We start from the raw sequence: 22,387 nt of genomic DNA, 5'->3' as shown, positions 1-22,387 counted from the left end.
AATACTTCCCCTTGTATGTTCCTCTTTTTTTTTTATTAGGTACTGTATAGTAGAAAAAACTTACAATATGTGCCTTTTTGGTTCTGGCTTATTCTGCTTAACACAGCAATCTCTATTTCCATCCATTTCTTCCACAAATGACATAATTTCATTCTTTTTAGCAGAATAATACTCCATTTTGTACATTGATTACATCCTCACTATTGTGATTGTACCACAATAAATGTGGGTATTGATGTGTCCTTATACTATACCAACTGGAATTCCTTTGGATATATAACAAGGAGTGGTATACCTCAGTCATAGGGCAGGTCTATTTTAAGTTTTTTTTTTTAATTCCAAAGTTATTTGCATAGTGAGTGTACTAATTTGCATACCTACCAACAGGGTAGAAGGGTTTCCTTTTTTCACATTCTTGCTAATATTGATTATTTTTTTATTCTTGATAATCACCATTCTGACTGGGGTTACAGAATCTCAAGGTAGTTTTGATTAGCATTTTCCCAGTGGCTAAAAATGCTGAATATCTGTTCATATACTTTTTGGCTATTTGTACTCCTTTTGAGAAGTATCAGTTCAATTCATTTGCCTATTTATTGATTGGGCAATTTGGGGGAGGAGAACTTTAAAATTTTTGAGTTTTTTACTATTATTCTTAGTGCCTATTAATTTTTAAAATACTTGGTTCAACATGTCTAATATATTTTGGTCATATCCTTCACCCATTACAAACCATGAATTCTACATATTAGTCCTTAGTTGGGAGAGTAGCTGTCAAAGATTTTCTTCAATTCTTCAGGCTATCTCTTCACTCTGTTGCTTCATTTGTTGTATAGAATCTAGTTAATTGGATGTAGTTCCAGTTGTTGATTCTTGCTATTATGCACTGTGCTACTGGAATCTTACTCAGCCGATGCCCATGACTTCTTGTGTTCTCCTGTGCTTTTTTCTAGCGCTTACAAAGTTTTAAGTCTTATACCTAATTTTTTGTTCCATTTTGAATTGATTTTTTTTATACAGGGTGAGAAATAGGGTCTGGTTTGAATCTTCTAAGTATGGATATCCACTTATTCCAGGACTATTTGTTAAAGAGGCTGTCTTTTCTCCATTGTATGCTTTGGGCTCCTTTGTCAAGAACCAGATGGCTGTAGTTGTGCAGGTTTCTTTTGTGACTTCCACCCTGTTGCTCTAATGCCTATTTTTGTGCCAGTACCATGCTGCTGTTGTTCCTTTGGCTTTGTAATATAATTTCAAATCAAGTATTGTAGTATTGTGATGCTTCCAGCATTGCTTTTTGTTTTGGATTTCTTTGGATATTCTGGATCTTTTGTGTTTCCCTATGAATTTTAGGAATATTTTTCTAGTTCTGTGAAGAAGGTTATTGGAATTTTGATGGGGATTGTATTGAATCTTCAGATCACTTTTGGTAATATGGACATTTTAATAATATGAATCCTGCCAATTCATAAATGTGCGTGGTCTTTCTAACTTCTAATGTCTTCAATTTCTTTCTTCAGTATTCAGTAGTTTTCATTGTAGAGGTATTTGACATTATTGGTTAGGTTGATTTCTACTTAGTTTTTTGAAACTATTGTAAATGGAATTTTTCGGATTTCTTTCTCATCATTTGCATATAGAATGGCTATTGATTTTTAAATGTTGATTTTGTATTCTGATACTTTGCTGAATTTGTTTAAAAGTTCTAAATGTCCTTGAGTGCAGTCTTTAGGAACTTTACATAAAGAATTATATTGTGTATAAAGAATAATAATTTGACTTCTGCCTTTTCTATTTATATCCCTTTTATTTTTTTCTCTTGCCTAATTGCTGTGGCTAAAAATTCAAGTATCATTTTGAATAGGACTGATGAGAATGGATATTCTGTCTCATTCCTGATTTTAGAGTAAATACTTCTAGTTTTTCCCTATTCAGTATGATGTTGCTCTGGGTTTGTTGTATATAGCCTTTATTATATAGAGGCATGATCCTCTAATACCTAATTTTTCAGGATTTTTACCAGAAAATGATGTTGAATTTTGCCAAAGACTTTTTCTGAGTCAATTGAGATGAACATCTAGTTTTCGTTCTTTGATTTTATTTATGTGGTGTATTGCATTTATTGATTTGCATATAACGAACCATCCTGGCATCCCTGGAATGAAACCAACTTGATTATGTTTATGTTGGTCAGCTTTCCCATTTCTGAGATAAATACCTGACACCCAGAACTTAAAGGAGGAAAGATTTAATTTTCCACACAGGTTCAGAAGTTTCAGTCCATCATTACCTTTTCCCAAAGCAGAAGCAACATGGAGAGGACATTGTGAAGTATTTTGAGTTACAGTTACAGTTCCTGCTTAACTAGATCCAAGGCAGAAGGAGAACAGTGGAAAGGCCTGGTAAGTAGGAAGACTGAAAACTCCTCACATCATGACCAGGAAGCAAAGAGAAAAGGGAGTACTTGGGAGAGAGATATACCCTTCCAGGTCATGCCCCCGACACCCATCTCTTTTTACCAAGCCCCAGCCCCCAACATCACACTCAACTGCTGAACTCCCCAGTATATTAATCTCCAAATGAGTATGGTCCCCCCATGATTTAACCACCCTCCAAAATCCCTACCATGAAAGTTTTGAGGGATGTTCTAGATCCAAACTACATTTTAACCCTGGCCCCCAAATATTCATCCACATCTCTTTATGTAATATACATTTAGCCTATCTCTGAGGGTTTCTAAAGTTCTAACCATGCTAGCATTGCAGAAATGTCCAAGTCCAAATTCTGTGATACAAGCTCTTAGACTGAACCACCCTAAAAATCAAAAAGAAGATTAAACAGTGGTACCATATAATAATAAAAGGTAAACATTGCCTTTCCAAAAGGAAGAAATAAATGTAAGAAAAAAAGGAATAGGACCAAAACCCAGCAGAGTACATGTTAAATTATCTATCTCTGTGTCCAGAACCTGGGGCAAATTATGATGAGATGGGAACTCCAAAAGGCTTAGGTGGCCCTTCCACTGTGGCATTGCAGATTGTAACCTTTATGGTCTTTCTCTTGGGTTGGCTCTGTTTACTGCCTGTGACTTTTTTCAGACATTCTGTGTTCCTGGCTTCTTCACTCTCCTGGGGTCTATATTAAATGTTTGACTTCACTCTCATAACTTCCCTCACTGCTGACACAGAGGTGAACTGCCCGGTTTTCCAGACCACCTTCTGAAATCACTTCACTGATCCCCAAAACTTGATTCAGCATTCCTATAAAATCAGCACCACATAGATAATTCTGAGGCCTGCCACTATATTGATCAGTAGCTGGGCCCCCTTGAACAATGGCTGCAGAGGCCTCCAAGTGTCTGCATAGATGAGTATTGACAAAAGAATACCAGAAAAGCAATTACCTGGGCAGCTTTTTCCAGCAGGATACTCAGGAGCTCTGTCTTCAAAGCAAAATCATTCAAAGACATTTACCTTTATCCTTTTTCACCCTTGAGAGTGTGAAGTGTGGGGTCTTGCTGATTCCTGAGATACTCTCAAGGCTCTTGTCTGGATGCAAAGCACTTGGCTTTTTGTGAATGTTTATCTTTTTAAAAACCATTATCTCCTTTGCCCAAACTTTGAAGGATCTTACTTTCTGGTAAAATTCCAAACTTTTAAAATAGGATTTTACTCCTGATTCTCACTTTAAACCTGCCTATAGCCACGTCACAGCCTTAACTTTAGGTTGCCTAGAATTTTCTCCACCAGATTAATTAGTTCACCATCATTAATCTCAGTTTCTCTCTCTCTCTCTTTTTTTTTTTTTTTTTGGTACCGGGTGTTGAACTTGGAACCTTTTGCTTGCAAGGCAGGCACCGGAACCATTGAACTAAATCTCTGGCCCAATCTCAGTCTCTTGCAAGTTCTCAGGACATGGGGAAAATGTAGACAATTTTTTTCCCACAGCATATTATACATGCATGTCCTGTAGTTTGACTGCCAGTGGAGACTGTAACCTCCTCATCCTGATCTTTACTCTCTACATTCCTATCAGCATTCTCATCTTCTGAAATCTGACCAGAATCTCCTATCACTCTTTGCTTACTGCAGTTTAGGGATTCTCTAGTAAGCATCTCCAAAATTTTCCAAAATCCTTTGGTGAAATAGTTCTGAAGACTTCTAAATAATGTGGTCAGGTTGGGTCACAGGAATTATCCAATTCTCTGGTACCAAAATTTGTTTTAATTACCTCATTGCTAAAACAATGTACCTGACACCCACAACTTAAAGGAGGAGAAATTCATTTTGGATTACAATTACAGGCCATGGTCAGCTGGCTTCAAGGCAGAAACTGTGTAGTAGAAGGGCCTGGCATGGAGAAAAATTGCTTTCATTATGGTGGACAGGAAACATAGAGGAAAGTCAGGACCTGAGGAAGGAAATGTACCCTTCCAGTTCACCTGTCCAGTGAGCTGCCTTTTACAAGTAGGCTCTAACTCCCAACAGCACATCAGTTAGTGAACTTAGCAGTGGATGAATCCACCCATGAGGACAGTGCCCTCTTGACCCAGTCACTCTCAAAAAGCCCTCCCTGTGAGCTCATGAGAGTTGAGAGGGGCTTTCCAGGTCCTAAGCACAGCATACAGGAAAGTTGCTTACTTCATGGTAGCTGGGAAGCAGATCAAAGAAGAGCACCATACAGAAAGGAGCCAGGGACCAGAACTAGTCCCAGAGGACAAGTCATTGTCCCATTACCTAGGAGGACACAATGGATGTGTGCTTTCATAATCTCGGGCCAATCATGTACACAAGCAAGCATGACCATTGTGATGGTGTATGAGTCTTTCAATGTGTGGCTGGATTTGGTTTTCAAGTTTTTCATTAAGAAATTTTTCATCTGTGTTCATTGTGTGTGTGTGTGTGTGTGTGTATCCTCGTCATTTTTTAAAATCAGAGTGATACTGGTCTTATAGAGGGCATTTAGAATTGTTTCTTCTATTTCTATTTCATGAACTAGTTTGAAGAGTATTGGTTCTTTTTTAAAGATCTGGTGAAATCCAGCAGTGAATCTTTGTGGGCCTGGGCTTTTCTTTGTTGTGAGACATTTTATTATTGCTTCAATCTCATTGATTTTTATTTGTTTTTAATATTTTCTTGGTTTAATTTTGGTAGGTCATATAGGTCTGGAAATGTATCCATTTCTTTGAGACTCTCTGCTTTATTAGAATATATATTTTCAAAATAGTCCTAAGTGTTATCTGTTGTAACACCCCCTTTTTCATCTCTATTGTATTGATTTAAGTTTCTCTCACCTTTGATCCATTTGGCTAAGGGTTTGTCAGTCTTCTTCAACATTTTAAAAGATCAGCTCTTCGTTTCATTGGTCTTTTGTCTTGTATTTTTATTCTCTATTTCATTAATTTTAGCTCTAATATTTATGATTTCTTCCTCTCTGTTGAGTTAGGTTTGTTTTTTTCTTTTTTTTGCTAAGACCTTTTGATGCATCATTAAGTTATTTATTTGAAATCTGATTCTTTTGTATGGGTACCAATAGCTATAAACTTTCCTCTTAAAACTGCTTTCTTTGTATCCCAGAGATTCTGGTGTGTAGTATTTCCCCTTTCTTTTCATTCTAGGAGTGTTTAAAGTTTTTCTTGATTTCTTCAAAACCACACTTATAGTTCAAAACCACAATCTTCCACACATATGTATAGTTTCTGTAGTTTATCTCTCTGATTTTGAGTTTCCTTCCATGATGGTCTGAGAAGATACAATAAATTATTTTAATTATTTGTATTTCTTAAAACTTACTTTAAGGAGAATGATTTATTTAGGAGAATGATCTATAACCTCCTGAAAAGAATATGTGTTTCACAGTTCTTAAGATGGAATGTTCTACAGAGGACTATAAATGCCTTTGATCTGTGGTATAGTTTAGCTCTCTCTTTGTGTTGTTGTTCATTTTTTCTCTTGATGATGTCTTTGTTGTTGAGAGTGGAATATTGAAGTCACTCACTATTATTATATTGGGGCCTATTTAGTAGTGTTTGTTTTGTGAAATTGGTCATGTCAAGGTTCAGTGGATATGCATTCACAATTGTTATAACTTTTTGATAGATTGTTCATCATTATTCTGTCTTTGTTGTCACTTCTGACAAAATTCGCTTTGGAGATTGCTTTGGTGGATATGAGTACAGCTGCTCCTCTTTGCTTTTGGATTCTATTCACACAGATTATCATTTTCCATACTTTCATTTTCCATCTATGCATATCTGTTCTGGTCATGTGTATATCATGCAGGCAACAAAGACTTTTTTTTTTTTTTTTTTAAGAAGAGAGTTTTATTTTTAGTAGCCACTGTTTTGTTTTCTTTTTTTGTTAAATTTATTGGTACATTCCCAATGATGAAATTTTATTGTTTTTTAATCCAGTTTGTCAGATGTGTCTTTTTTCTTTTCTTTTTTACTATTTTTTCCTTCTTTTTTACTATTAATTTTATTTTCTCTATATGTGTTTTTTTCTTAAGTTTATTGGTACATTTTAGGTATATAATACAATGACATTCATCATTGGGAATTTGTACCTTTACATGATATATCTTGGTTCTTATTTTTTCCCTGTTCCCCTGCCCTCCCTTCAAGCCCTCCACCCCTCCCTTTTCAAAAAAGCTTTGTTTACATTTTCTCCTTTTCTCATATTTATTCCCTTCTTTCCTTTCCCTTACTCCTCCTAGTCCCTTTCCCCTTTAGACCTTTTCTTCCTATTTCACACCTACAGCCCAATTGCCCATCAACTGGAGAATGGATAAAGAAAGCTATGTTTCATTTTATAAAATGAAGTACTACTCAACCATGAAGAATGAGAAAATAGACACATTTAAAGCTAAATGGATGCACATTGAGGCCATACTCTTAAGTGAAATAAATATGACATACGTGTAAATACCGGATAGTTTCATTGGTGTGAGAAACTGAAAGTGTAAATAAGGATCAAAATGTATAACAGATATGTCTTTTAATTGGAGAATTAAGATCACTTATATTTGGAGTTATCATAGAAAGGTATGTATTAACTCTTGTCATTGTTTTTCTAAACTTTGAGTCTTCATTCTCATTTGCGTGTCTAAATTACCTCTTCTCTATGCAGAGTTTCTTAAAGTATCTTCTGCATGGTGGTCATTAATTTTTTTATGCTTCTCTTGGAAGGTCTTTGTTTCTTCATAAAGTCTGAAGGATAGGTATGTATTATAATTTAGCTTGACAGTTATTTTCCTTGTGGTATTGAATTACATTGTTGCTTGTCTTCCTGGCTTTTAAATTTTATGCACAAAAATCTGCAGTTATTCTAATGGGTTAGATTTATCTCATATTATTAATAATTCTATTAAATACCTCACTATTACTTTCACTTTGTAATAACTCTTCTTTCATATTATCATATGTGTTTTCATTGTTTACAGCCACCATTCACATAATATTGTAAACATTGTCTTCAGCTCAGTTTCTTTCTTTTTTTTTTTCCAGGTTCAACTTTATTTATTTATTTTTTTAAATCTATCAGGGATTATTTATTTTTGGTACCAGGGATCAAACTCGGGTCCTTGCACTTGTGCAGCAGGCAACAAAACCACTGTTCAGCTCAGTTTCTTAAAGTAATGGAAATTATTTTTAAGTGTAAGATTTATTTTTTAATGAATTATTTTTCTTCTATATAGAATTGGCCTTCAGCCTTCTTCTGAATTCATTTGGAGTCTCCTGTTTGACTCACTTACTTAATATAGTATTCTTTTACTATTTTTACTACTTACCTATCTAGTTTCTTGTGCCTTTGAGTTTATGAGAAACTATAGCAAGAACACCATACAGTGCCTAAGAGAACCTGGGACCCAAGAAATGTTGGAAAGGTTATGGACTATGAAAAGGAGGAGGAGTGGAAATAGATAAGCATTTATAATGAGGATTTCATAAAATGCATAAGGAAAGCAATACAAATGATTAGGCAGGAATTTATTCAGAGTTCAGTATTTAGATGAAGTAATCAATGTCTGAATCTGTGTTTGGGAATAAAAAGATCTAAAGGGCTCAAAACTTCCCATATCTTTAGGAACTGAAAGTGAAATTAGCCAGAGGAGTGAAGTTATGTTCACTTCAGAAATATGTTTATAAACCAAAAGTCAAAATAAATGCCCAGAGTTTATGAAAGAGGAATCAATGTTAAATGTCATACAGAACCAAAAGACTCCAGCTGTGAGGAATATATGTGATAAAAGAAAATGGATCAGAATAGAATAAATTGAGGATGTGGAATGATTTGGGAATTATCTATCCATCCCTTATAGGTATTAGTCAGAGGGATGGTTCTTGGTTGTGTGGATTAAGTTGGACAAGTATATATACAGGATTGTTGTGGCTCAGCTAAAACAAGTTTTAGGGAAATTTGGATACTGTTATGATATATTTTAGGGAAATCTGAATACTATTGCTATGAAGTTTTCTACAACACCTAAGAATATTTAAAATCTGTTTTGCCACAGACTTCAGAGGTTACTTAGGTAAACATATATACAGGGAATAATAGCAAACATAGCAGTTCCTTACTGGGGCCTTAACTTCAAGTTCCTTATAAAATTACAGTAACATAAGCTTGATCATGAGATAATTTCTGTATTCCTTGTACTTTGTGTAAATGAATGGCCTTATTTCACTTCTTCCCTATATTTCGAACATGAATTATAGAAGAGATATAGTGTGAGAAATAGTTGAATTCATTGTGACTAAAAGGAGAAGGATTCATTGGGGAATGAGGTGGAAGCACTTTATCATGGTACTGATACTGCTTCCTCTTTTTCCCTGCCCCTCTCTCCAAATTGGAGACCTGCTTAAGATAATTGAGTCTTGTTAAAAGGAGAGAAAGGATCAGTGAGGTAAGAAAGTGATGGTCAGGAACCTTTACTAGTTAAACCTCTTTTGAAAAGAATGAGAGAAGGAAGGGGGGAAGGAAGGGAATAGAAAAGAAAGGGAAGAAGGAAGAAGTCAAAGTTGTAGATTTCTCTTTTGGCAGTCTGTGTCCTAGAATCATGGTCTAATCTTTTTTTAGTACTTAACAAAATACTCTCCATTTTGAGAACATTTCCCACTCATTGTCATGATTTATTTTCTGGAGCAGGTGTTTGGTTCTACCTGGTTATGAACAAAACCAGAAAAGTTATCTGTAGGATAACTCATTACAACATTTTGGAAGGAATCTCTTACTCAGAATCACTTTGAACTGAATGCTCATATCTTGTACTCCTTCATGGCATTGAAGAGGTCCAGAAAACATCTGACATAATCTAATGTGCCATTCAACTATACTAAAGTTATGCTTAAGAATTGCTGATGTGGTTTTACCATAGAACAATTTTATTAATTTTTTTGCTTTGTTTTCAAAGATTATTATTATTATTTATTAATTTTTTCGGTACCAGGGATCGAACTTGGGTCCTTGCACTTGTGCAGCAGGCGATGAAACCACTGAGGTAAATCCCCAGCCCTCAAAGATTATTTTTCCCATAATTAAGACTGATGGAACTATATACATGCCATATTGAATGGCATTTTTGTTAATAAAATAAAATGTTCTGAAATGTAAACTGTCCTGTGAACTTGTTCCATTAATTATCGTTAAATATCTTCTACCAAATGTTTATATATTTATATTTGCTTTTATAAACCAGAGGATATACTCATGTTTTCATAAAGACTGAAAATACTGGGCTGGGGATTTAGCTCAGTGAAGCCGCCGCCTGCCTCACAAGCACAAGGTCCTGAGTTCAATCCCAGGTACCAAAAAGTAAAAAAAAGACTAAAAATATAAACAAATTATTTTAATTATGCCCCATATTCATGAAAATAGATTAAAGCATAGTCATCAAGATCTTAACAGTAATTATTAATGTGGTAAATTTTAGATGATTACTGATTTCTTTCTAAGAGTTTCCATATATTTTTTTAAATGCCACATTTTATTTGCAAAGTAAAAATTTTTTTTTGTAATGAGTAAAATATTTTACCTACTTTTTGTGACATAAATGTAGAAATAATGCCTTTAAGGACTTCTGTTTTGTATCATATCATATTATATCTTACATCATACCAGTTTTCTTGTTTTTAATTAGTACATCTTATTTTTAATACAGTTTTAGGTTCATGGCAAAATTAAAAGGGAAACACAGAAAGTTCTAAAATACCCATTTTTCCTACACACATAACTTCCCCTAGTATTCACCTTGCACTTTGGAAGTGGTAAATTTGTTACAAATAATTAGCTTATAGTAACACATAGTTATCATCTGAAATTCTTAGTTCACTAACACACATCTGCATTGTAGTATTATGCAGAAGTTTTTCTGTGCCCCCAAATCATTTGTGCTCTGCATTTTCATCTTTCCTCTCCACTTAAACCCTGGCAAAAACTGATCTTTTTGCTGTTACCACACTTCTGCCTTTTCCAGAATGTCCTATAGTTGGGACCACACAGTACAAAACCTTTTAACATTGATTTCTTTCACTGAGCAATACGCATTTAAGTTTCTTCCATGTCAGGTATTGGCTTGATAACCCATTTTTAAAACTCTGAATAATATTCTCTTGTCTACAGGTTTATCCCTTCTGAAATACATCTTGGTTGGTTCCAAGTGTTGGCAAGTACAAATAAAGCCGCTAAAAAAATCCATATGTATTTTTATATAAGTTTCCAAGTAGATCAGTTCCAAGAAACATGATTGTGGAATTCTGTGTTAAGAGTATATTTAGTTTTGTAAAAAATCTAACAAACAGGTTTCCAAAGTGGCTGCACCATTTTGTATTCTACTAGCAATGGATACCGGTTCCTTTTGCCACATATTCTCAACAGCTTTTGGTATTAGAGCTTTGAAGCTTGGCTGTTTAGTAGGTATGGAGTGATATCTCTTATTGTTTTCACTTATAATTTGCTTACTGAAAAATAAAGTTGAAGATCTTTTTATATCCTTATTTGCCATCTGTACATCTTCTTTGGTGAAGTGTAGTCCTCTTTTTACTATTAGAAAAATGTGATGATTTGTTACATGGCCTATGGATTAAGCGAGGAAAGAAAGGATTCATGTTACTCAGGACTATTGCAATGGACAGTTCAGGGTTGAATTTATATCACAAAATACCCAGACAGCATTTTTTTGGGTTGTGGAGAATGCAGTTGCCAAGTCAGGGTGAGGTGTTATTATATTACCTATCTGAAAACTCAGTACAATTGATTGTTTTGATTATTTTCCGTATATTTTAAATTGAGGCAACTACAGAGAGAAGAGGGAGAGAATAATTAGTTGCATAATATTATAGGCCAAGAAATATCAAATTGTCTTCTCGCTTTCTTCTTTGTCATGTTTAATATTAGTGATACTTAAGAAAGTATTGATGGGACTGATACTATATCAGATTTAAAAGATGTGGAATTGGTCGCCCCATTTTAATATGTGGGATATTAATAAACCTTATGTTTATTTTTATTTTTTGATCGATTGTTTTATTGGTTGGTGAACTATGTTTCCTTACACTGGAAAATAATAAGTAGCTGGAATATTGTAGTAGATTTTATAAGGTTAAGAAATAAGATTGCAATTGTATTCTTAAGGCTCTTAAAAATTGACTTTTATTATTTTTTAGCAGTTATTTTGAGGCCCTATAAAGTACAGTTTACTTGAAATGGGTATTTATTGGATACTTTGAATGTATTTAGCATTGTAGTGAACTTCAAGGTTTAGAATTGGAATCAAGCAAAGTCTATGCTAGAATTGTAAAGGCTGAGGGAGAGCAATGAAAAACTTGCTGGGTAGGACCAGATTTTTTAAAAGTGTAAAATTGAGAAAGTTATACAAGTTCAAGCCCAGTTTAGTCAGTCCATCACTTACATCTAATGGGTCTCACTTAAGGAGCTGCGGTTGTCTTGAGTATTAAGGCTTTTGAGAAGTAATGCTTTTTCATGTCAGCTAGTATGTGCCATTTATCAGAAGATTCTTTAAGGCTAATAGAGGCTGAGCAACTTAATTTAATTCAGCTTTCTTTTGCTGTCAGAGAACCAACAATGATGCCTTAGAAGCGAAGCTGTAGCTTAATGAGTCTATAAGCACATAAGGGATTAATTCAACAATTTAATAAAGATTTGCAGCTATTTATCACATGCATTATTGTCATTCTGCTAGTCTCTGGTAGTGAAAAGAAAATAAATAAGACACATATCCTTTACTCAAAAACTTTACTAACTCTGCAGGGAGAAGAGTTTATAGCTAGCTGGAAAAGATTAGTATAGAGGTATGCAATGCAGACAACAGATAGATAACATTAGACATCATTTATTGCTGCCCAGGTGCAAGGAGTGTGGTTAGCTTATAGCTCCACCTGCTAGTTTTCTAAATCCCACCTCTATTTTCAAGACAAGGTCATACTGTTCTCTAGGTAGTCTCCAAAGAACTGCTAGTAAAGCTAGGCAGCTTTACAAGGACCTTATCATTTCTGCCCAGTGTGGGGCTAGACCTTTCAAACAGACAGTTTGCTCCAGACTTCCCTGTTGGCTGAGTAGAGACTTTGGCTCTCGTGGCTCGCTCCTCTTACCCCAATTTTCTTTGATAAGTGTTACTTCCCAATAAATTGTTTGCATGTTAATTTTGCCTTGGTATCTGTTTTCTGGGAAAAAAATCAACCCGTGGTACTATTTAGTATGTCTTGCTGCACAGATATGAATAAGAAAAATTTGAAACCAAATGATTATAGAAGTAGTTCTGAAAAGCAGCAAGTTGATGCTAGATTAATGCAGCAGTGGGGTTTGCCAAGGTTTATTGACAGATACTAGAGAAATGAATGAAATGAACAGAGAATGTGCTTAATGTCTTCACACATCCGGGAAAAAGGAAGGGAAAGGAACCTGAAAATATTTATAGTATTGGTTAACAAATATTTTGTGCATTGAAGTCAATGATGGAAAGTTAAGCAACTTAAACTTCATACAGAGAAAAATTAGTGAGATTATAGATAAATTACTAGTTAGAAGGAAGATACTCATAAATTATGTCCCATGGTAATTTTATAGTCTTCTCTTAACATCTACCTTATGAAAAGTCTATCTAAAAGTCAGTTGTTTTCTATGAACTTTAAATATCAAAAATGTATAATGTATCATCTCTCTCCCAGGAGCCACAAGATGAATGTATATAGAGATGTAAATAAAAATCCCTTTATTCTTAATAAGATGTCTGTATTTGACCTTATTAAAAATATTAAGATTTTTCATAATCGTAGCTTCTTTTCAGCTATTCACAAAGAACATTCACCTACTTCTTAAACCAGTTAAGGGGCAGCTGACCGTGTATTCATAGACCTTCATTTGCCCAATATACCATTTGAAAGTGCTCTTTTTGTCCTGTTTGCAAAGGCATTTGTCTACACTCCCACTAACCATAAGTAGTCTTCTTCTTTAATTTATGAAGACGCTAGAAAAATACGGGTATCCTTCAGCTTAGTTTTCTTCATTACTCAGAGCTTCTTTCTGCTTTTGGAAACTAAATGGGAAGGAAGGCCTAATTTTATACCAAGCAGAAAACTGGCTCACGTATATGTCCTTTTATTCTTATCTGTCCCATTTTCCAGACCTCAAGCATTAAACCCACTCTTTCTTATTTAAAGACAGATTTCCTGGCATTATTTTGGTCTTCATTCTGTACTTCTAAAGCCATATTCCTATTGCACATTTTCATATATTTCCTATTTTGGTTTTCTTTCTGCGTACAAGAAGTGAACTAAATTTGTTATAGGCTCCTTTTCTAATAAGCCCTTTCCTATTACTAGAGTGTCTGCTTTCATTATACTCCGCACAGTTAATTCTTGCTTCAAAATATCTCATGGGTCACTTAGTTTTCCTTCTTGCTATAGTTTGATAGTTCATTTAAAAATATCTGTGAAACTTAATTTTGAGGAAATATTTACTTCCTGTGGGCATGCCTAAACTAATAAATCAAAAGATCTTTACTAAAAATAATGGAGATTTAACTTCAGCGTACTTAACATTATTTAAGGTAAATTTTTATTAAATAATGACTATTTTTTATTTCTTACTTTGAGACTTGCCTTTGTAAATTTTGTTTGTTCATTCGTAAACTTCGTTTATTGTTCTGTTGATGTGGAGCTGTTAGAGTTTTACTACATTCAGTTTGAAAAGGAACATTTCAGTAAAGTTAGCCCGTATCGTATGTGCTTTTTCAGAAAGTTTTATGTCTAACATTATCAAATCAGTGAGCATTTGGGGTGCCCATTCCTTTGATAAAGCTTTGAAATTGTCCTTCTAAGCCCTAAGGTTACAAAACAACGAACACTTTCATTCTAACACTTTACTGTTTTTACCATTTACTTTGAATCCTTTTTCCATTAGCTTTAGAGGGTGGTAAGGATAAAATTATTGTTATTTACATTAATTAAATTATATTAACATCATCTGCTGCTTTTCTACCATATATTTTAAAGAATACCTTTATAATATATGATTTTTTTATATCTGTTTATTTAAAAATAGTTTTATGATGTTGATTTTATGCAAGCTGGTCTTCATTATTATTGGTTCTCATTATGCTTTATTTTCTTCAAATACAATTGAAAATAACTTTGTACAATGAAAGATCTTTGTAGTATTATTTGTAAAAACTACATGAAAATAGTTGTGATAATAGTGAGTCATTCAATTAAGAAAAACTATACATCTTTGTATCTCTTCTTTTGCTTTCATTAAGCTGTTTAGTTTTATTCACTTATTTCCGATAGATAATATGTATATGATTAATAGAAACAATTTTTATTTTTGTCGCGGCTTGAAAATGTTTTAAGTCATAATTTCGGACTAGTGATTTTATGAATGATTACATAGATTTTTTAGTTATCTTACAAATTAAAATTATTTTTCAATTCATTTTGTTAGACTTTCAAATAATGTATTAGGAAATGATCATTTTTCTTTTTCTCAAAATCATATTTTCTAATGTGATTATTGTTTTGTTTTGTTGCTTCAAAGTGGTAGAATGACGTTGGTGGTAAATGGGCATTTTTCCCTTATCTGACTTTGATTTTGATATCCTTATGAAATTATTCATCTTTAAATATGTTTTAATAATTTCTAATAGATAATCTTCATCACAGTAAGAAAGTTATCTTAGTAATTTCTTAAAGTTATATTAAAAATACTATTTTAAGTACAAAGCATAAATATTGTTTGAGGATTATTCCTTGCCTTTTCAAAACTATTAGAGTTCTATTTTAATCTTATATTAATCATATATTAAGGAAGTGAGTTAAATCATGTATTTTCTTACTTTCAGTTATGTTTGCATTCTTTAAGCAAGCCCAACCCATTGTGTTTTTGTTTGAATGATAAATACTAATTTGAGTATGCTAAACATTTGTTCTTCTGCAACTTTAAATGAGATTGTTTCATTTCTTTTGTGACTGTTTTCTGAGATAATGATTTCAGGATAATGGCTCATCTTACAACAGTTTGCTCTTTTTCCTGTTCCTTGGAACAATTTACTAATATAGAAATTAAGTATCCTGGGATGATTTTTTTTTTTTTTTTGTGGTACCAGGCAGGTGTCAAAGTCAGGACCTTGCACTTCAGTGATTACTTTTTAATAAGTGTTGCCCATATGACTGAAAAGTTCCTGTGACTATTTAGAATGTAAATATTACACATCTTTTTGTCACTACTGTAAAACAAATTAGGTTTTAACAGTTCTTGAGCCATTTTAGCAAACAAATGTTGAATATATTAACTGAAATTGTCCATTTCAAATAGATTTTTTAAAACTACCATTTTCCTGTTTAGTTTATGAAAAAATAAAAAGAAATATCACAACAAAATAATAAGAGAACAATAGTTAAAGCACTCTGTATTATCATTGTCAAAGTAGTTGGAGAGCAAGACATAGAACCAAACAGTTCTTACAGAGAGGAAACAGAATACAAAACTACATTTCCAACAAATTAAGAAAAACTACTAGTAGAGATGAAACAGAGTAGAGTATGTGTAGTTTTCCAGCTCTCTTTAAACATGTTTACAGTATTTTCCATGAATTTCTGATGTATTATTTTATCTATTCATCTCTTTATGTATTTGATAGCACACAAGATTGAACTCAGGGCCTCCTGCATGGTAGGCGAGCAGTCTGTCCCTGAGCTACATCCTCAGACCTTTTCAGCTTTATTTACTGTATAGACAAGAGTCTCTTTAAGTTGCCCAGGCTGGTCTCAAACTTGTGTTCTTCCTGTGTCAGCATCCCAAGTAGCTAGGATTACCGATGTACACCAGGGCACCCTACTTTTATTTGTTATTGAGACATAATATTATACATTCTTATGGCACACAGTGAGATAATTCAAGGTATGTACACAATGTACAACGATCACATCAGGGTAATACACATTTTCATCCTTTTAGACATTAATCATTTTTACATTTTTCAAATTTCATACTCTTGTAGTCACTCTGAAATACAATATAGATTATTTTACTTTATAGTTACCCTACTGTACTAAAGAACCAGAAATACACTGAACCTTTAACGTATGAACTCAATCCGTTCCTGAAGACTGGTTGTAACTCAAGTTGATCAATTGAAGACTCAGTTTCCTCTACACAGCCTTCAAAGTCTCTCTCCTATACACAGGCAGATCTCAGTGTCCTTAGAGAGACACTGGCCCAGGATTTCTCAATGAACCCCACACAGGAAAGGATGTTGTCATGTTCCTTCCAGAGCTCTCCAAGGGTTAAATCTGTATCTGAGACCATCTGCAAGCATGAGTGGCCAGTATTCAGGTTGTAACTCAAGACTTTGTTCATAAGTTGAAACTAAAATTCTGGTCATAACCTAAGTTGTTTACATGTCAGGCTGAGGGTCCACTTGAGGGTCCACTGTAATCCCTTAAATCTCAGTGCTTTGATAGACTTTACTGAAATCCTTTCCATTCTCTCTATTTATAACCTTTACCTGTTTCCAGTGAACACTACTCTATTCTGTCTTCTACAAGAGTGACTTATAATTTCCAAAATTGAGGGAGAACATAATGGTATTTGTTTTTCTGTGTGTATTTCACTTAATATAATGACTACCTATGTTATTGCAAGTGACAGGATTTCATGTTTTATGATTGAATGACATCCTATTGTATGTCTTTTTTCACACCTTTATTTATTATTCCACTGAGAGGCCTCTGCATTGATTGCATGTTTAGCTATCATAAGTAGTATTAAACATGGGAGTATAGATATCTCTTGATGGAATGATTTCATATCCTTTGAATATATACCATTAGTTGACTTGCAGGATCATACACTAGTTCTCTTTTTAGTTTTCTGAGAAACATCCTTCATATCCTATTGTTCATGAACCATGACTGTTGGCTCCACCCTTCCTGGTGTCCCCTGTGCTAGCCCTGACAGCACTACCACTGTGGTCGCTCCTGCCACGAGCCTCAGTACCATTAGGCTTCACTCTGTGGAGCCTCAAGACACAAAACCTTCAGAAGCCTAGCCTCCACCAGAAAGGCATACAATTGTCTTCATGAAATGCTGCAATACAGACCACTGAGGTATTCTTAGGTATTGCCGACATCATCAGTGATGAAGAAATCACACCGAGACTAACTGTGCTTTTGAGCTCCCCTATCACCAAACTCAAACCATCTATTCAACTGACTGCTATATTTTATCTCAATGAAAAAGTCCTACAAAACTACTTCATAAATTGGAGGAAATGAACATCATGCCCAAATGCGCAGGCTTCAACATAAAGAGATAAGAAACATAAAAGGAATCATACCATCTCCAAAGAAGGGAAATAATTTTCTAGAAACATGTCTATTTAAAGGAAATCTATGAAATGTCTAAAAATAATTAAAAATATTAATTCTAAGGAAACTATGAAATGGAAAAGAATACAAATAATACAAAGAAATAAGGAAAGGAATATATGATATTATTAAAAAATTCACTTTTAAAGAAAAAGAAATGATAAAAGGGAACCAATTAGGAATGTCGAGATATAAACCTAATGAAATGAAAAAGATGCTAGGTTTCATAACAAAGTAGAACAAGCAGAAGAATTCTGAACTGGAGGCTGGGTCTTTTAAATCAGCCCAGTTAGACAAATAAAGAGAGAGGAAAAAGAGAAGGGGAGGGAGGGAGGGAGGGATGGCAGTCTCCAGGGGTGAACTTGTATAAGCCACCCTGACTCTGAGCTTTGCCCTGCCCCCAAAGCACACAGTCTAAGAAGCTTTGTAGAGAAATTGTCCCTGTCCAGGGCTGTATTCCACAGTAGCTTTCTCCTACCAGCTCCTCAGCGGAGAGGAATTTCAGCTGTACTAACTACTGCTCGATACCTGGTGGGTCTTATGATAGAATCAGGCAAGGGAGAAAAGCTCCTTACTAATGCCCTGCTATCAGGGTGCACAGCCAAAGACTTAGCCCGCAGATGTGCTGCAGCTAAGAGGGATTTTAGCTGCTGCTGTTGGTTTTGTGGGTGTTTTTGCTTCTTTGTTGTATTGGGCTTCTCTGCTTTGTTTGTTTGCTTGTTTATTCCCCTGTGATGCTGGGTGTGGAACTTGGGACCCCACATGCATAGGATGAGTGCTGTCCCTCTGCGCCACTATGCCCACCCACTTGGGGGGATTTCGCAAAGCTTCAGCACTGACCACTCCCTCTCGAACTCATGGCAACACTTCAGCCTCCAGATGTTTATCTATTCACAGGTGTACACAGCCACAGGGAGTATGAGGTCCTAACTCAGGTGGACCTCACCTGCCTCAGGCATCTGGGGCAGACCCACGAACATAAGCAGCACAGAGGAAAAGCACAGTTTTTCCTAACACCATGCATAAATGGGTCCTCTGCATCAGTTGCACCTGCTGATCATGATTTGCTGACTACTGGAGTGAGTGCCACTAGGGGATGGGGGTTGTGATTCCGGTCCTGGCCTCTGCCTATGAAGTACCTGGACCCACACCAGTGTATAATCAGAGGGCAAGTGCTTCAGGCCCTTCACTGTAACTGGAGCAGCCAGTAACAGAAATCCTTTCAAGGATCACAGCCAATGCCAGCAGTCCCCATAGAAACTCCTCATGACCTGACTCATTGTAGAAATAACCACAGAGAGCTCCCCACACACTCTGCTCTCTGCACCACACCTGGCCGAATTGTAAGGGGGCCCCACTCTAGTGAGCCCTGCAGAGACACTAGTGTCCAGACTCACTAGTCACAACCCAGAGGCTAAGGGACATTATACTATGGTGCCCAAATGGAAATGAAGTCAACATCACACAACAGCTTGGTACTCCAGGACACATCTTCGGGAGCAAGGTGCTTACTAAGAAAGTCACCCTCCAAAGTACTAGGTGTGCAAATCAGAGCACAGAACCCAAGAAATATGCAAAATCTGGTGTGTTCATTTCTTTTTATAAAAGTTATTTTATAAGTAACTTTTGTAGAAAAGAGCTTTTCATCGAGATAGGCTGCAGAAGTCAGTTGAATAGATAGTTTGGGTAGGTCATAGGGGAACTCAAAAGCATCGTCTCTATGTGACTTCATCTTTGATTGCTTTCAGCAGTGCCGCAACACTTGCAGCATTTCCTGAAGGTAGTTGTATGGTTTCTCCGTGGAGGTGAGGCTTCCAAAAGCTCTGGGTCTCAAGGCTTCACAAAGCTGAGGCCTGCTGGTGCTGAGGCTTGTGGCAGAGCCTCTGCAGCGGCAGTGATGTGGAACAAGCAGACTGCGCCCAGGTCTGTCAAATGATTCCAGTAAGAGTGGCCCCAGCAGCCATGGTTCATGAACCACAGGATGCAAGGTCTTCCGTATTCTCAGGATGAACATGGGAGATACCGGGGCCTATGCCCATACCTGTGCTCTGCAGGCACCAGATGGCAAAGTGCCTTTCACAGGTCCTGTGGGACAAGCACAGATACTGCTCAGGTCTGTGGAGCTAATGACCACAGCCTCAAGGTTTTGGGACATGTGAGGGGCCTTCTTTAGATTGTGGGGGTACTTTACAATTGGTGCTAGCTTTTTTTTAGTGCTGTAAGCAACTTTCATTAGCTATAGACAGAGATGATATCTTCTTGAGCTCCTAGATGACAGGTACATGTGGCACTTGGATTATAGACACCAGCAGCTGTGATCTGAATTCCATGGGCTGTGGAGATACTTTCTGTGTCTTCTAGTGGATATTCTGACAATAGCCAGGCTTACAGTGCTGGCATCCATGCTACTATGGGTGTAGGGCATGGCAGAGGCCTACCCTAGGTGCTTTGGTTTGGTTTTGGTTGTTGCTTTGTTTTTTGTTTTTTGTCTTTTTTTGGTACCGGGAATCGAACTCAGGTCCTTGCACTTGCACAGCAGGTGGCAAAACCACTGAGCTAAATCCCCAGCCCCATGTTGCTTTGTTTTTTGACTTTGGAGCTGCAGTGCATGGGTGGAAGTCATGTGGGGCAGTTTGAGGGAGAGATGTCTTTTGTTGTTGGTACGTGGTCCTGGAGTTGAAGAAGAGAGGCCTTTCCACTGCTCCTCAGGAACATGCTTGATTGATGCTGATCCTTTTTGCACAAGCAGCTGCCGTCCTGAAGCTGTGGTCTAGGAGGGTGTTCCATGGTTCCTGCTGGGTGAATGCAGGGTTGGCAGGGGTTGGGACCATTAACAGCTGTCTTCTAGGAACTTCTTGTGGGAATTGACTAGGATCCCTCCCAGCTTTCAGTGGACAGTGGCAAATGAAACTGGTATTTTGCTCATTGTTCCAGTTCTCCCTCACTCTCTCCTCAAAATATAGCTTCTCCTTCGCTGTCCTGATTCAGCTTTGTGGGAGAATTACTTGCAGGGCACCTCTCAGCCATCTTGGATACTTTCCCACACTTATTTGTATGCATGTTTTTTCACAATTATTTATTTGTCAAATTTACTTTATTGTACTAAGAGCAGTTAACACATTTTAACTGTTTAATCCATTATAATTGGCTGTTGATCTAATATCTTTAGAGTGTATTGATATAATATCTTTAGAGTGTATTCATCTTGCTTGACTAAAATTTTATGCATAATAGTAATTCCCCACTTCCTCCAGCCCTCAGTAGCCATCATTGCCCTTTTCTGTTCTGTGATGGACCATTTTATACACATCAATAAAGTGGAAGCATGCAATACTTATATGTTATTTCATTAGAATACTTCCTCAAAGTTTATCGATGTCATTACAAATTGCAGACTTTTCATGTTCCTTAAAGACTAGATGGCATTCCACTGGACAAATATCCCACACTTTTTTTTTTAATCAGTTCTTCTCACAATGAAAATTTAGGTTGTTTCCATATTTTGACTGTAGTGACTAGTCCTGCAGGGAGCATATGAGTCCTATCTGTTTGAGATTCTGATTGTTTTGGATAAATACACAAAAATGGGGTTAATTTAATTGTTAAATTTTTAACTAAATTTTAGTTTAATTTTGGAGGTAACTTGTACATTATTTTCCATAGAAGCTGTACTCTTTGGAATTCCTACCAATAGTGCCCAGGATTCCAAGTGTTTCACATCCTTGCCAACAGGTGTTGTCTTTCATTTATTTTTACAACCATCTTGAAGGGTGGGAGATGATATTTTATTGTGGTTTGAATTACATTTCCATGATAGGTACTGACATTGATCATTTTTCATGTAGTTTTTGACAATTTGCATGTTTTCTTTGGAGAAGTGTGTTTTCAAGTTTTTAACTCATTTTAAAATCAAAACTAAATGAACATATTTACCATTATGCCTCTATTTACCTGCCAGTGCAGTTAATATTGTAGCTAGAGATTTTGAGAGTAACCATTTCATTTTCATTATTTTCTAAGCATTCATTTTCCTCTCTTGAATTCAAGAAGAATTGTGAAGAAAAGTATTCTTTTTTATGTTTTTTGGTACCAGGGATCAAACTCGGGTCCATGCACTTGCCAGGCAGGCAGTGGAACCACTCAGCCAACCCCCCCCCCCCCCCCCCGCAAAAGGTATTCTTAAAATCTACTTTGTCACCTCAATATAGGCTCCAAATTTCCTTTCTACAACTTTGAAACTTTTCATGCACTTTGATTGACTTTCTTATAATTCATCCAATTGTATGTGATTCATTTCTATTACTATTCTAAGTAACAGTGATTCTTAAAACATAGCTGAAGCATACACTAAGTGTTCTCAAAAACCTTAGTGATCCACAATGCCAAAATAGCTTTAATTGTAATACTAAGGGATCATTTTCTTAAATCTCAGTCTTTTATCAGTGTATCTGAAGTTTTTGACAAGCTACATAACATACATAATGAAAGGTGAAAGTGTATAAGGAGATG

General features: G+C 35.7%; 1 protein-coding gene across 1 annotated transcript in view; it reads left to right on the top strand.

Annotated features, from left to right (window-relative positions):
• Nucleotides 1-22,387, top strand: part of Lrriq3 (leucine rich repeats and IQ motif containing 3) — a 139,738-nt gene that overhangs the window by 45,724 nt on the left and 71,627 nt on the right. Inside the window, 1 exon segment of the mRNA XM_087212910.1 lies at nucleotides 5,840-5,844. Coding sequence (XP_087069036.1) covers nucleotides 5,840-5,844 — 5 coding nt within the window.

This window comes from Heterocephalus glaber, unplaced genomic scaffold (assembly GCF_053883595.1).
Source record: "Heterocephalus glaber isolate CG9 unplaced genomic scaffold, H.glaber_assembly_v1.0 deba00001442, whole genome shotgun sequence".
Lineage (NCBI taxonomy): Eukaryota > Metazoa > Chordata > Mammalia > Rodentia > Bathyergidae > Heterocephalus > Heterocephalus glaber.
Note: the sequence above shows the minus strand (reverse complement) of the source record. Positions and strands in the feature narration are given on the sequence as shown.